Source organism: Salvelinus fontinalis, chromosome 21, assembly GCF_029448725.1.
Source record: "Salvelinus fontinalis isolate EN_2023a chromosome 21, ASM2944872v1, whole genome shotgun sequence".
Lineage (NCBI taxonomy): Eukaryota > Metazoa > Chordata > Actinopteri > Salmoniformes > Salmonidae > Salvelinus > Salvelinus fontinalis.
In genome coordinates, this window is record NC_074685.1 from 10168160 (window position 1) to 10184616 (window position 16457).

At 42.3% G+C, this 16457-nt stretch overlaps 1 protein-coding gene across 6 annotated transcripts; it reads right to left on the minus strand.

Annotated features, from left to right (window-relative positions):
* Positions 1-15300, minus strand: LOC129818141 (beta-hexosaminidase subunit beta-like). 6 transcript variants are annotated; one of them, XM_055873770.1, is made up of 14 exons: positions 14923-15293; positions 14271-14422; positions 12919-12984; positions 9102-9148; positions 8686-8796; positions 8438-8539; positions 7981-8113; positions 7557-7737; positions 7214-7300; positions 6955-7027; positions 6272-6446; positions 2285-2375; positions 2036-2140; positions 1-411 (listed from the first exon to the last, which is right to left on the minus strand). In XM_055873770.1, the coding sequence occupies exons 1-14, from the start codon at positions 15183-15185 to the stop codon at positions 348-350; spliced, it is 1650 nt and encodes a 549-aa protein (XP_055729745.1). In that variant the 5' UTR covers positions 15186-15293; the 3' UTR covers positions 1-347. The 6 variants fall into 6 exon arrangements, with proteins under 6 accessions (XP_055729745.1, XP_055729748.1, XP_055729747.1 ...); XM_055873773.1 differs by lacking the exons at positions 9102-9148; positions 14923-15293 and adding an exon at positions 13980-14070 and having other exon boundaries at positions 14271-14358; XM_055873772.1 differs by lacking the exon at positions 14923-15293 and adding an exon at positions 13980-14070 and having other exon boundaries at positions 8686-9148; positions 14271-14358.
* Between the last annotated feature and the right edge of the window lie 1157 nt (positions 15301-16457).

The following is a 16457-nucleotide window of genomic DNA, read 5'->3' on the forward strand; positions in this document are numbered from 1 at the left end:
TGACCTTGCAAAGGTTTATTATTATGATTAAGTCCCATATGGCTCAGTTGGTATTACATGGAGCTTGCAATTTCAGAGTTTGAATCCCACGGGGGACCAGTATAAAAAAAAAAAGAAAATGTATGCACTAACTACTGCAAGTCACTGTAAGAGCATCTGCTAATTGACTAAAATGTAATTATTAATCATTTGAATTATAGATTCATATAAAAATAAATGGTTTTCTAAAAACAAGATCAATGTGACATTACATGGAATGAGGATTGTTCTGGAAAACATTGTTTAAAAAAATGAATTTTCGCTCGTATCAGCGCATCAATGAAGTCGATCACAGTGGTCTTCACATTTCATACCTCTTTGTACTCATGTGCACAGTAACCTGTAAAGAGAGGCTCAGCTGGGATACCACGTCTGGGGAGGGAGAGAGAGTTACCAGTCAAGAGAGAGGACAGGAAGAGACAGTTACCACATTGTATACTACCGTCAAGAGTTGATCATTCTTTTTACTACAACTGGGGGGGGGGGGGGTCACCATGGAATTAAATAGAACAGTAATACAGAGATGTAAACTCAGCAAAAAAAGAAACGTCTCTTTCTCAGGACCCTGTCTTTCAAAGATTTGGATTTTTACGAATTAACTTCACAGATCTTCATTGTAAAGGGTTTAAAACACTGTTTCCCATGCTTGTTCAATAGACAATTCATGAACATGCACCTGTGGAATGGTCGTTAAGACACTAACAGCTTACAGACGGTAGGCAATTAAGGTAACAGTTATGAAAACTTAGGACACTAAAGAGGCCTTTCTACTGACTCTGAAAAACACCAAAAGAAAGATGCCCAGGGTCCCTGCTCATCTGTGTTAACGTGCCTTAGGCATGCTGCAAGGAGGCATGAGGACTGCAGACGTGGCCAGGGCAATAAATTGCAATGTCCGTACTGTGAGACGTCTAAGACAGCGCTACAGGGAGACTGGATGGACAGCTGATTGTCCTCGCAGTGGCAAACCACGTGTAACGACACCTGCACAGGATCGGTACATCCGAAACATCACACCTGCAGGATAGGTACAGGATTGCAACAAAAACTGCCCGAGTTACACCATTAACGCACAATTCCTCCATCAGTGCTCAGACTGTCCGCAATAGGCTGAGAGAGGCTGGACTGAGGGCTTGTAGGCCTGTTGTAAGGCAGGTCCTCACCAGACATCACCGGTAACAACGTCGCCTAAGGGCACAAACCCACTGTCGCTGGACCAGACAGGACTGGCAAAAAGTGCTCTTCACTGACGAGTCGCGGTTTTGTCTCACCAGGGGTGATGTCGGATTTGCGTTTATCGTCGAAGGAATGAGCGTTACACCGAGGCCTGCACTCTGGTGCGGGATCGATTTGGAGGTGGAGGGTCCGTCATGGTCTGAGGCGGTGTGTCACAGCATCACCGGACTGAGCTTGTTGTCATTGCAGGCAATCTCAATGCTGGGCGTTACAGGGAAGATATCCTCCTCCCTCATGTGGTACCCTTCCTGCAGGCTCATCCTGACATGACCCTCCAGCATGACAATGCCACCAGCCAAAGACAGGAATGTCAGTGTTTTGCCATGGCCAGCGAAGAGCCCGGATCTCAATCCCATTGAGCACGTCTGGGACCTGTTGGATCTAGGGCTAGGGCCATTCCCCCCAGAAATGTCTGGGAACTTGCAGGTGCCTTGGTGGAAGAGTGGGGTAACATCTCACAGCAAGAGGTGGCAAAACTGGTGCAGTCCATGAGGAGATGCACTGCAGTACTTAATGCAGCTGGTGGCCACACCAGATACTGACTTACTTTTGATCCCCCCTTTGTTCAGGGACACATTATTCAATTTCTGTTAGTCACATGTCTGTGGAACTTGTTCAGTTTATGTCTCAGTTGTTGAAACTTGTTATGTTCATACAAATATTTACACGTTAAGTTTGCTGAACATAAACACAGTTGACAATGAGGACGAGGACGTTTATTTTTTTGCTGAGTTTATGTATCTCTATGGGCACGACTTACTGGACCATGCGGCAGCGGTGCTTGGCTAGACGACTGTAGGCATCATTTAGGTCCCTCACATCCCCGTCACTCCACAACCGCTCCCCCACAGCACTGGCACGGGGCCTGAGCATAGGAAACACATTATGGGACCAACAGACTTCTTAGTAATAATCTGTAGGCTATAACATTTCTGAACATATGTGTGAGATAGATGAAAGAAAGGATGTTTCATTATTATTATTATTGATGTGGCGTTGCCTGGTGTACCAGAGTCTAGGGGTCAGGTTGGTAGCATCCACATATTCTCCCCACAGACATGCCTCTCCTCCAATCACCAGCTTTTTCTGGGCATCTGTGCCTGGGTTCAAAGGGTAATTTAGTGGTCAGGGGGTAATCACATTCACATAAACATCATATATGTAAACATTTATGTATGCCAATTTCTGTACTTAATCTTACCACGTGAACACAGTTTTTGGAGGGACATTTTTCTGCTACTTCAATCAACAGGTTTGCATAGTTGCACAGAAATCCAAACCGTGTGACCATCGGCTCATTAGAAAAAAAGCAGATGGCTTTTAGCACGGAGGGGGTTTTCCCTATTCAAACTCAGAAAGTGGGTGACCTCAGAACTGTGTCACATGAATCCACTAGCACTCTAGAACAGCAGGGCCAGGCAACGTCTTTCTTTATCACAAACCATAAAGCAAGTCAATCGCTGTATTGGTCTTTGCTGCCCTACTGTTAATATTGAGTGAGGTATTGTCAGTGGTGGAAAAAGTACCCAATTGTCATATTTGAGAAGTAAAGATACCTTAATAGGAAATGTCTCAAGTAAAAGTGAAAGTCATCCAGTAAAATACGACTTGAGTAAAAGTCTAAAACTATTTGGTTTTAAATATACTTAAGTATCAAAAGTACATGGAATTGATCAAATGTATCAAAAGTAGAAGTATAAATAATTTCAAATTCATTATATTAAGCTAACTAGGCAGCACGATTTTCTTGTTTTTTCATTTACCGATAGTGTGCCCCTGGCTAACACATAATTTACAAATGACACGTGTTTAGTGAGTCCGACCAGATCAGAGACAGTAGCGATGACCAGGGATGTTCTCTTGATAAGTGCGTGAATTGGACCCTTTTCCTGTCCTGCTAAGCATTCAAAATGTAACAAGTACTTTTGGGTGTCAGGGAAAATGTATGGAGTAAAATGTACATTATCCTTCTTTAGGGATGTAGTTGAGTAAAAGTTGGTAATACTATTTATATTTAAGTACAGATACCAACAAAAAAAAGAGACTTAAGAAGTACTTTAAAGTATTTTTACTTAAGTTCTTTACACCACTGGGTTTGTGATGAGTGTTGTGGCCAGTGTGCAAAACGACAAACTAAGAAACCTTAAAATGAACAAGCACCAAATAAGTTGGACATTGTACCAACACAGCAAAGACAAGTAAGAGCCGAGGAATAGTACTTTCCAAGAAATAAAGCCTCTGTCCAAAGCATCTAGATGGGCTGCCTGTGTAAACACAGCCATATAGGACACACACCATTGAAGTTCTGTGGGTCGGCCTTGTAAGTGGCCTGCCAGTCTTGTCCGTAGGAGATGCGGTTGAGGTACCAGGGTGTGGAGAGCAGGGTCTGGTAGCCTGATGCTGTGACCCTCGTCATCTCAGCATTGTACTGCTGCTGGTTGCCTTTCCACATGTGGATTAGTGAGTCTGCCTTCAGCTACATACAGTAGACACACAGATAAACATGCAACATGTGATTGAGAAATAGCCTTAGCAATTAGGGGAATTATTAGTACCAATTAGGGTATAGTACTTCTTTTTGGAGAAAAACATGAAATAGAAAAACAAAATGCCACAGCAGCGCTCTCGTGGATAAGCTTACATCAGGGTACATTCAAGATGCAAAACAACAGAGCAGTGGCCAATAGAAGGAGCGGTCCTCTTGTCAGATGCTTACGGTGGGGTGGTTTTCATCAGTGCATTGGCATTCGTCTCTCTTCGGGGGTAGACATCACAATACAGATGGAGCAAAGTCCAAAGCTGCCTGCATTTGCAAGGTTTTACAGTGCATTCGGAAAGTATTCAGACGCTTTGATTTCCCCCAAATTTTGTTACAGCCTTATTCTAAAATAGATCAAATAGTCCCCCCCCCCCTCAAACTACACACAATACCACATAATGCAAAGCAAAAGCAGGTTTTTAACAATTTTTGCATGAATTAACATAAGTATTCAGACTCTTTACTCAGTACTTTGTTGAAGCACCTTTGGCAGCGATTACAACCGAGACTTCTTGGGTATGACGCTACAAGCTTGGCACACCTGTATTTGGGGAGTTTCTTCCATTCTTCTCTGCAGATTCCTCTCAAGCTCTGTCAGGTTGGATCGAGAGCGTCGCTGTACAGATATTTTCAGGTCTCTCCAGAGATGTTTGATCGGGTTAAAGTCTGGGCTCTGGCTGGGCCACTCAAGGACATTCAGAGACTTGTCCCGTAACCACTCCTGTGTTGTTTTGGCTGTGTGCTTAGGGTCGTTGTCCTGTTGGAAATTGAACCTTCGACCCAGAGGTTCTGAGCGCTCTGGACCAGGTTTTCATCAAGGATCTCTGTACTTTGTTTCGTTCATCTTTCCCTCGAGCCCGAGTCTCCAATTCCCTGCCGCTGAAAAACATCCCCAAAGCTTGATGCTGCCACCACCATGCTTCACCGTAGTGATGGTTTCAGGTTTCTTCCAGATGTGACGCTTGGCATTCAGGTCTAAAGAGTTCAATCTTGGTTTCATCAGAGCAGAGAATCTTGGACTCTCAGACCATGAGAAACTTTAGGTGCCTTTCGGCAAACTCCAAGCGGGCTGTCATGTGCCTTTTACTGAGGAGAGCCTTCCGTCTGGCCACTCTACCATGATGGTCTAATTGGTCGAGTGCTGCATAGATGGTTGTCCTTCTGGAAGGTTCTCCCATCTCCATAGATGAACAATGGAGCTCTGTCAGAATGGCCATTGGGTTCTTGGTCATCTCCCTGACAAAAGCTCTTCTCCCCTGATTGCTTAGTTTGGCCAAGGGGCCAGCTCTAGGAAGAGTATTGGTGGTTCCAAACTTCTACCATTTAAAAATGGAGGCCACGGTGTTCTTCGCGACCTTCAATGCTGCAGAATTTTTTTGCCACCCATCCCCAGATCTGTGCCTCAACACAATCCTATCTCAGAAATCTACGGACAATTAATTTGACCTTATGGCTTGGTGGGACCTTATATAGAAAGATGTGTGCCTTTCCAAATCATGTCCAATCAACTTGTAGAAACATCAAGGATGATCAATGGAAACAGGATGCACCAGAGCCCAATTTCGAGATATATATTTTTATACATTTACAAAAATTTCTAAAAACCTATTTTCGCTTTGTCAGTATGGGGTATTGTATGTAGATTGATGAGGATTTTTTATTTATTTAATCAATTTTAGAATAAGGCTGTAACGTAACACAATGTGGAAAAAGGGAAGGGTTCTGAATACTTTCTGAACGCATTGCATGTCAACTTCTTGCTCATAATGTTTAACATGTTACAGTGTTACTGGTCTTGAATGTAACGCTGATTTAAGAGAAGCATTGTACAGCTGAAAAACAACGCATCCTGAATGCCAAGTGAACATTTATAGAAAGGAAAATAACTGACAATGTAGGAATTGTCAGGGATAGTATTTGGAAAGTAATACACTGCAACAAGCCATGAAGATGTATACTTCAGGCCACCTGTCAACATTGTAATACAGTGTTTCTCAATAATGGTCCTGGGGACCCAAAGGGGTATTTTAACTTTTTGCCCTAAAATTACACAGCTGATTCAAATGATCAACTCATCATCAAGCTTTGATGATATGAATAAGGTTTTTAGTGGTAAGGCAAAAACCAAAATACCCCTTCGGGACCCCAAGACCAGGATGGAGAAACATTTGTAATAGACACTTTTTTAACTGAATAGGCTGCTCTCAAAACCAGCTAGAGCCAAACCCGCCTTCCAACAGTCACCATCTCCCTACAACACAACCTTCTTCCAGAGAGCAGAGATTTCGATACAGCTGTGCAATATTAAAGCGCAAACCTGTTGAGTGAGGTCTTTTAGTTTTGAATCACTATTTTGGCATTTTCAGCCTTGGCGTGTTAGGCCAAAACACAGGGCAATTTCCATATATTTTACACACGTTGAGAGTATAAAAACACCATCTGATGAAGCCAACTGACCCTTGAAGCTGAGCGGCTCGGCTCTGTAGTACTTCTGCCAGTCCTGTCCATAGCTAATGTAGTCTAGGTACCAGGGGGCGGAGAGGATGGTGGTGAAGCCTGCCTCCGTCACCTTCTGAAGCTCCTCCTCCACCTTGTTCCCCATCCACACATGCACTACCGTGTCCGACTTCAACTGCAAGTATTAAACTGATTTGTTAGACTCAGAAAACATGTTTGTCTGTGTATTATTTGTGGATGTGGTCATCAGACTTGGGTTTCAAATGGCCGATCGATTCAAATACATTGAGCGTTTGCTTGAGTCTGATGGGAATTTGATTAAGCTTCCTCGAATCCCCTCTCTGCCGGGGGGGCCAGATGGGTGGTATTTTCAGTTTTGGGACATTTCTTTTGGTCTATTAATCCAGGCAAGCTCAAACAGACACAGATAGACTTATGTGTGTGAACCAAGTTCTGTTGGTTATCTGATAGAGTTGGAAAGGAAAAGCTAATACCAACAGGGGGAAACTATAGAAGCTAAATGTACTACTATGTAAACACCAGGCAAGAAGTGAGTAGGGTAACTGAAGATATTTTGATTAAAGAAATATCCGAATTTGAATTCAGAAAATGACCCTTTGCATTCTAGACAGAGTGGCTGCTTTTCACTCTGCCAGTGCTGATATCTGCTGTTGTTCTGCTACCTTAACACCGTTGTCAAAGACCTCCTGCCAGATCATGTAGCCCTTGTTGATAGTGGTGACGATATCCAAGAGCCTATCATGTGACAGAAAATAACCACATGATAATGTGAATAATTAAGCTTCAGAAAAGAGTGGAAATCAAGGAGAGGAAATCATTGAGAATATATGGATAAGTTAAGGTTTCTCAGGTTGGCCGAATGACTGATCAACGTAATTTGTTTCATTTTAAGGCCATCCAGAGGTCTGAATGAAGCCACACCTCTGGATGTAGAAAGACTCCAGCTTGCTGTAGTCCGTCCCAAAGCCTTGCTGCTCCATGAACTTCTGGATGTCAGGGTTGGACTTCCTGTGGATCACAGAGGCAGAAAGTAGAAGTGTTTTTATTGATGTGCTTGATGTTGGCCAAGACACGGCCTACAGTACGGTTTCTGTGACTTCATTTCCATTGAGTGTCAAACAAGCTAGTGTCACATGGCTGTTGGCTATTGACAATTAGTGTGGTCATACATTTGTAGTGGATGAGCAGTCTGTGGTTAAGTGGGTGCTGAATATGTTAACTGTAACTCCCATTGGAAAATGCATGTTAAATGTCCCTGTCTCACCAGCAGCTGAAGTCGACCTCGTCTCCTCCCAGATGGACGTAGGCATCAGGGAACACTGTGCTGACTTCCTTGAAGAACATTCTCATAAAGTCATAGGTGGTGTTGAGCATGGGGTTGACCGGTCCGAATGAACCAGAGGGGCTGGCTCCAGAGTAACAGGGGGTCAGCAGGTCCTTCTGCCCTGGAAGGGGTGAGCATGAGGGGGAGGGAAGCATGAGTGAGAAGGGTGCATTCGAGAGGAAAGGGGAGTTATTTGGTGCAGATAAAACCAATGCAATTTCAGGTAGCTGCATATTTCAGTTAAATTCTTACAAAAAGATATTGAAAATGTGCATGTCTAAAGGACAAAAGACAACCCTGACCCCCTAGAAATGAACCCCTCGATACAGCCAGAAAATGTTCATCTGAATGACCCCACATTCACCTTTGCCCCATGACTGAGTGTGCCCAGGGGTGTCAAACTCGGGGACAACCCGAATGCCCCTTAGGCGAGCAAACTCGATGATCATCTTCACATCAGAAGGCGTGTACACATGTGTGTACGGGTGGTATGCTCCCTGCAGTCACAGGATAGAAAAAGTTATCTACACACATTTTACATTTATATGAAACATGCATCATTTATGCACGTCCTGTACTTCATGATCACAATGAAGTTTAGACTGGTTATATATCCCTACATCAATGATTACAGATGTGTTAGCAATATGACGGCTCTACCTAGCCCTCCAATAGGCCTTGTGAAGCACCGACCATATTCTTTTCACATTTTACTTTCGCCATATCCCCTTCACCCATCCAGTCCTTTCAGGTGTGTGAAAACTGAAAGCAAAGCAGCTGAAATGGGACCAGGATATCAATAACAACGCCCATCCACTCACATGTTGACTCAGCTGGGGGAAGGTCCGGCTCAGGTAAGGGAAGGAGGGGTCATCTACTATGTGCCAGTGGAACACATTGAATTTGTTCCACGCCATGGCTTCCTGTGTATGGATTGGGGGAGAACATGATGTTTGTTATGAGTATGACGTTATGTTATGCCATTATTAGAAATTGAAAATGATTTGATCATAACGCAAACATTTAACCATAACGAAGTGAACTGAAATCAGGATCCATGTCCTCTCACCAGATTGGCTAAAATGACTTTGATGGGCAGGAAGTGACGAGAGGTGTCCAATAAGAGGCCTCGATGTGCAAACCGTGGGAAGTCGTGAATGTCTGTCCTATTGATGCTTTTCTGTGAAAATAAAACAATTTTAAAATTAAAGTATTATTGAAATATTGGTACAATTTAAACTATTTACATATAATGAATACTGAGTCACTGAGGCCAAAACCACAATGTTGGATTGAAAATAGCTTGCTAAATTGAGGGCAACTGAATGTCCAAATGTGTTGATGCAATACAAACACTTAGAATAATAACAAATGAAAACCAGTGAGGTAGTTTACTTCCGCAATCATACGACTGGTGTTCAGACATGGGTGAGGCCTCCTGGTTGAATGTAGCAAACTATTCACATGGCACTAACGCAAACTTACTGCTCCATATTCATCCTTATACACCAACTGGCTAAAAGTCTCCAGACCTAGCAATTAGGAAACGAGACACAGACAATGGTTAATCAACAGAGTCACAATCGCAACGATTGCAAAGACATGCTTTACAACTAGGGATGTGCACCTTACCATTTCAAGAGGATTCGATATAGGACAGATACGTTTTAGTTTAGTTTGAAACGATTCGTGAGAGTCGGTTTGATATGTGGTGTGTGTGTGTAAATGATGTATGTCTATAGTGCATGTACTATGTAGGCTCCTGAGTTAACCTGATGAGGACAGGGGGTGCTGTTGTCACTTTTTCTGGAAAACGTGTCCTTTTTAAACGGCTTCCTACTCAATTCTTGCTCGTACAATATGCATATTATTATTGGATAGAAAACACTCTCTAGTTTCTATAACCGTTGGAATTATGTCTCTGAGTGAAACAGAACTCATTCTACAGCACTTTCCCTGATATGGAGTGAGATTTCAGAAATCTTGGCCCCTGTTCCCAAGTCAGTTGTAAAGTCCCTGTAAATGCTATGAGGATACAAACACTGCCTACGTCTTCCTCTAGATGTCAGTAAGGGGTGACGCTTTGAATGGAGTCGATTGCGCAATCAGGGCCTGTATAAAACACCAATGACCGGAAGTAGCTTTCTTTTCGTCTCTGCGCCTTACGCACGATGGTCGTCGGACTTGCCTCCTTCCAAGCTGTTGTTTAGCCAGTAATATTTCTCCGGTCATGTTTTTACTCGTTATAGGTGTTAAAAACATCATTAGGTAGTTAATTTGAACCGTTTTATAGCAATTTATATCCGTTTAGGGCGATTTTATGGCATTTCTGTCTGATGCACTTTGAGGAGCTGGGCACGTTTCGAGTGCATGGTGAACGTTAGTGGGCATTTCGACGGGACTAGAGGACATCTTTCGACCAAAAGACGATTAGACCGGAGAAAGGATTCATTGCCCAAGATTCTGATGGAAGAACAGCTCATAGTAAGAACTATTTATGATGATAAATCGTGTTTCTGTCGAAAAATGTTAAACGCTTATGCCGCCATTTTGTTTGGTGTAGCTTCGTTTGGCGCAACATGTATTGAAAAGTAAGGATAATTTAAAAAATGTAATTCAGCGATTGCATTAAGAACTAAATTGTCTATCAATCGCTGTCCACCCTGTATTTTTTAGTCAAGTTTATGAGTATTTATGTATAAGACTAGATCACTGTCTAATATGGCGCCCGACATTTTCTGACCAGCTTGGCTACTTTTGTCATTGTATAACCACGATTTTGGTGGCTAAATATCCACATTTTCGAACAAACTCTATATGTATGTTGTAATATGATGTTACAGGAGTGTCATCTGAAGAATTCTGAGAAGGTTAGTGAAAAAATTAATACATTTTGGTGGTGATAATGCTATCGCTCTTTTTGCTGTGAATCAATGCTGGGGTAATGTTTGCACATGTGCTATGCTAATATAACGATTTATTGTGTTTTCGCTGTAAGACACTTAGAATATCTGAAATATTGTCTGTATTCACAGGATCTGTGTCTTTCAATTAGTGTACGCTGTGTATTTAAGAAATGTTTTATGATTAGTAATTAGGTAATACACGTTGCTCTCTGTATTTATTCTAGTCGAGTTGTGATGGTGGGTGCAATTGTAAACTATGATTTATACCTGAAATATGCACATTTTTCTAACAAAACCTATCCTATACCATAAATATGTTATCAGACTGTCATCTGATGAGGTTTTTTCTTGGTTAGTGGCTATCAATATCTTTATTTGGTCGAATTGGTGATAGCTAGTGGTGTTGGTGGACAAAGAAAAAATGGTGTCTTTTGCTAAGGTGGTTAGCTAATAGATTTACATATTGTGTCTTCCCTGTAAAACATTTTAAAAATCGGACATGTTGGCTGGAGTCACACGATCTGTATCTTTCATTAGCTGTATTGGACTTGTTAATGTGTGAAAGTTAAATATTTAAAAAATATATTTTTTTTGAATTTCGCGCTCTGCCTTTTCAGTGGAATGTGGGAGGAGTTCCGCTAGCGGAACCCCAGACCCAGACAGGTTTAAGCCATAAGGGAGACTAGGCATCTACCATCTCATTACCACTATCAAATTAGGGGGGTGCACTGTAGCCTGTTTTTGATCCCCCCACTTTGGTTATGAAACCACAATCACACACACTTGTCATTTTTGCAGATTAAATGTTTGAGCTAGTATCAATATTTATCGTTTAGAAATTAGCTATGACAAAGCCAATACATAGCACAACATTGGATTTCACCCCACCACATATGTCAAAATCAAATGGGTTTGATCGTTTGGAAGTTAAGAGTGATCTTCTCTTCTCTCGCTTCTGCCACATAGTTCTCCTCGCAAAAGTGATTGCTGTCCTCGTTATGAACTTTACCCTGTATATCAAAAAACGACCAAATAGTCTGATTGTTTAAAGCAAAACTACCAACACTATTGTAGACGCTCTTATCCAGAGCGACTTACAGGAGCAATTATGGTTAAGTGCCTTGCTCAAGGGCACATCAACAGATGTCACCTAATCATCTCTGGGAATCAAAACAGCAAGCTTTCGGTTACTGGCCCAACCTCTTAACCGCTAGGCTACCTGCCGCACAGTGCGCAGTTTGACTAGGCTTCTGATATCGCCTTGAGTTGTTCTGCATTCAAAATGACTTGTAGATCAACAACGAAATAGTTACATGCAGTTTGACACTGAAGGATAGGACTTCAGATGTCACAATAGATGGTCTTTTCGGAAGGTATGAAGAACGTAATATGAGCAACAACAACAAATTTAACTGCTGATTCAGAACGTTTGAATAGATTTTCTGACCGATGCATGCTACATTTCGGTCAGTTTGGGGTCCGCGGACCAATGCACTTGTATATTTTTTCATTTTACCCCCTTTTCTCGTGGTATCCAATTGCTAGTAATTACTATCTTGTCTCATCGCTACAACTCCCGTACGGGCTCGGGAGAGACGAAGGTCGAAAGCCATGTGTCCTCCGAAGCACAACCCAACCAAGCCGCACTGCATCTTAACACAGCGCGCCTCCAACGGAAGCCAGCCGCACCAATGTGTCGGAGGAAACACTGTGCACCTGGCCCCCTTGGTTAGCGCGCACTGCGCCCAGCCCGCCACAGGAGTCGCTGGTGCACGATGTGGCAAGGATATCTCTACCGGCCAAACCCTCCCTAACCCGGACGACGCTAGGCCAATTGTGCGTCGCCCCACGGACCTCCCGGTCACGGCCGGCTGCGACAGAGCCTGGGCGCGAACCCAGAGTCTCTGGTGGCGCAGCGATGCAGTGCCCTAGACCACTGCGCCACCCGGGAGGCATGCACTTGTATCTTAAACATTTTAATCTGTGACCAATGGGTATCGTGAATTGTTACATCCCCATTTACAACACACTGCTGCAAACCTGGATATGTCTCAAATCAAAGTTAGCCATATGCACAGGATACAGTGTAGTGTTGTAAACAGTACAATGAAATGCTTACTTGCAAGCTTTTCTCTCAGGACAACAGTACTATAGAAAGTATAAGTTTCAAAGATCAGGTTATGGAGTTAGTACTTTCTGTAGCTCTCAAGGTCTAGACACAAGAAACTCTAAAGGCAACCCCAAAAGTTGCACATGGGTTATGAAAACAAGTGAAGTGTTATAAGCATGCAGAACAATAAAGGGTTATTATAGTATGAAAATAGAGGATGTCGTGACGGAACAAACCTCTTCATCAGAATATAAACAGTGTGTAGAATAAAAGCCATGACCCCTACCTCTCAGAGCTCCCCACACCTTAGGTGCTTTCAGCACAGCAACAGGAGAGTCCACTGACAGTTTGTCTGTGGAAAGGCAGAGAGAACACAGTCAGTCCTATGTTTTGTTTTAAAATGTGTTAACATCCAATAATGCATATTGATTCAAAGACATGCATTTGTCATGGTTACCCATCTAGGTAAGTGAATGTTTCTTCTTTGATGTGTAAGTAAATACGTTCATTTCTCTTTGATGTGTAAGTAAATACGTTCATTTCTCTTTGATGTGTAAGTAAATACGTTCATTTCTCTTTGATGTGTAAGTAAATACGTTCATTTCTCTATTAGTTTGGGGCCTTGAAACTCGTCCACGACCAAACTTGCATGTGTACTACTGGTGTGCATTCATGAAACAGTAGCTAAGGGCCTTCACAACAAAGATCTGACTGTAGAATAAATCCATTATCTCCAAGACAAGCTAGGTAATCCCTCTGTGGGATAATCTCAATTGATTCTTGATTCCTTGCGTCTGCTCTTCTCGACTCCATCTCAAAACCCATTGGATGAGAAGGTCAGAGGTCCCGCCCTTCTGACCATCTCATCCAATGGGTCTCCCTATTGGTCTACTACTGACGTAAAATATACTGGCAGACGTAAACCGCACCAGAGGATAATACTCCCCTAAGCACTGGTGTGGGATGATGAGACCCTGATCCCTCTGGGGAGCCCCCTCCACTATACGACTGAAGTCTCTTCCATTTGCATATATCCTGCTCCAGTCCCAAACTTGAAAACATGTGCCCATAGTCACAGAGTCTCAGGAGGGCTGGTCTGGGATTAGGTCCCCCCTGACCATATGCTTTAGAAATCAGATCCTGTGTTAGCACACTCTGAAAGTCTTTGTGCATACGGACCCTGTTTTACAACACCAGCACCCGTCTTTTCTTACTAGCACTGACTTTGCTGACAGCGGTTTTATTGTGGTAAAATGTACATATTATGACAGATATGTTATTGTCTCTCCTAGCTACCTTAAGATGAATGTGTAACAGTATAGCTTCCGTCCATCTCCTCGCCCCTACCTGTGCTCGAACCAGGGACCCACTGTACACGTCGACAACTGCCTCCCACGAAGCATCGTTACCCATCGCTCCACAAAAGCCGCAGCCCTTGCTGAGCAAGGGGAACAACTACTTCAAGGTCTCAGAGTGAGTGATGTCACAGATTAAAACGTGGTTAGCGCGCACCCCTCTAACTAACTAGCCATTTCACATCAGTTACAAATGCACTAAATTGCAAGTGGCTCTGGATAAGAGTGTCTGCTAAATGACTAAAATGGAAACGTAAGACAAACCCCATGCCTGTGCACTCACATGACTCATCAGATGTTACACTGGGGTAGCTGTCGCACTCGGAGTCAGCTGATGTGATCCACACCTGTAATTCAGACATGTCAGAGGACAATGCCTTTTTGCTCTTGTTTTTCCCTTGTTTTCTGGAACTGGTAAAGATGTACTCATCATACCTGAAGGAAGGAGGAACAAAACCAGTGTGTCATGTTTGTGTGACAATTGGTCTAGAACCCCAGGAAGAGAAGGAATGTAAGTAGAATGTCTATCCATAATACACTTCAACAGCAAGCCATTTGTATTTATACATTCATTTATCTCGTACTTTTGAAAAACGTTCAGATTGATACATCTGTAAGCCTAATTAAATTAAAATTGACTACATGCATTTAAAGCAAACGTTATTCAAATGGTACATCTGCAGTTTAAACAATAATAAGCGACACCTTTTGGGGTAAACAGTTTAGGGTTGGGGCTGGAGAAATGTAACGCCTCATTCATAAACTCATGAGGCAATTAATTTATATTCTTCAAGAGTCAATGGGTACATTCATTTAAAAGTAAAACAACTGATGTAGCAACCGCATATTGCCACTTTTTAAAAGGAACTAACGCAAAACAAACAAATCATGAAAGCATGCTGATGCCTGTTATTTACATGACTCAGTCGTCTTACCTTCGATATGCATTTTGAAGAAGTCTGCAGCTCGCACCAGAAGACGATTCTTTAGCGTCGAATATATGGAAGCTAGCACCGCTGAGTTTGAATACTGCCGTGGATATTTGGACTTTCTGAGGCAACGGCCAAAGAGATCCATATGGAGAATCCCCCAGGGTAGGCTCCTCGTCTATTTCAGCGTCATCATAGTCATAATCTTGCGTTGCCCAGCAGACAACAACCGCGAGCAACAACGCTGCAAACTTCAGCGTCGCAAACATGATGTGCTATGGTGTTGCCAGTCAGCTGACAACTGGCAAGACTGCATTAGCCTCGAGCGGGTGGGGCTTGAATCAATGTGGAAATAGGACGAAATCTAATCTAGCAAATCATATAAGACATGTCTTTATTTATATATTGAGCCATGAGACAGTACATCACTGAAAATCGAGCATTTGTTTGGTTAATGGTCAAGCAGCCAGTGTAATATGTGACTATAGGGACTGGCTAGATGACCTTTCAATCTAGCTATCTGAGGACTTTCAACTCATAAATCATGTAAAGGAAATATAAATACATTATTTATGAGTTAGATGTCCTCAAGATAGCTAGGCTATTTATTGTAAATACCTACTACAAGTATGAATGTCTAGAATATCTCCACAAACACATTACAACATGATTATGTTCATTTGCTCTCATCCCCACCGGATGGATTAAAGTCTTATTGCCACATAAATAGATCATGGTTAAAAAGAAGCATATGGACAAAATACATAAGGTTGAGGGGTAATCTAGCCAGTACCTATGGTCACATATCACACCGGCTGCCTGAACATTGACCAAACTAATGTTCGATGTTCAGTGAGTGAGTAAGAAGACTTGATAACATGACTCCTTGCTCTTTGAACGTTCTAGAATCAACCTTTTCTCAAGCTTTTAATTTTCTCCAGCAAGTGGCGATGTTGTCACAAAAACAGTCATGTTTCACAAAGTTGTTTCAGACTCTCTAATGAAGTTTTCATTCAGTATCACATCAATCTCAACAATATCTCACCATTTCACAATTTTTAAGTGGATTCATTATTTGTGACAATATGTTTCGGCAGTAAAACTTTTGGAATTTTGCCAATGTTGCATGCCAAAATGACCTATATCCATCTAAACGTACTGTCCCGTGTCTGTCGGTCCATTATATTTTACAAATATGAACACATTTAGGTGTAAAGACCCTGGCAGGCAAAATGTATATTCCACGTAATTTGTACACTAGACTATGTTGGGTCATGGCCAGGCCTCTGGTCACGTGTATATTGACACACGTACAGTGCGTCCAGAAAGTATTTATACCCCTCGTCTTATTCCACATTTTATTGTGTTACAACCTGAATTCATCATGGATTAAAGCAACAAAACACATTTCACCCCTCTACACACAATACCCCATAATGACAAAGTGAAAACATTTTTTGAAATGTTGCACATTTATTGAAAATGAAATACAGAAATGTCTCCCTGAAATATTCATATCTCTGAGTCAGTACGTGTTAGAA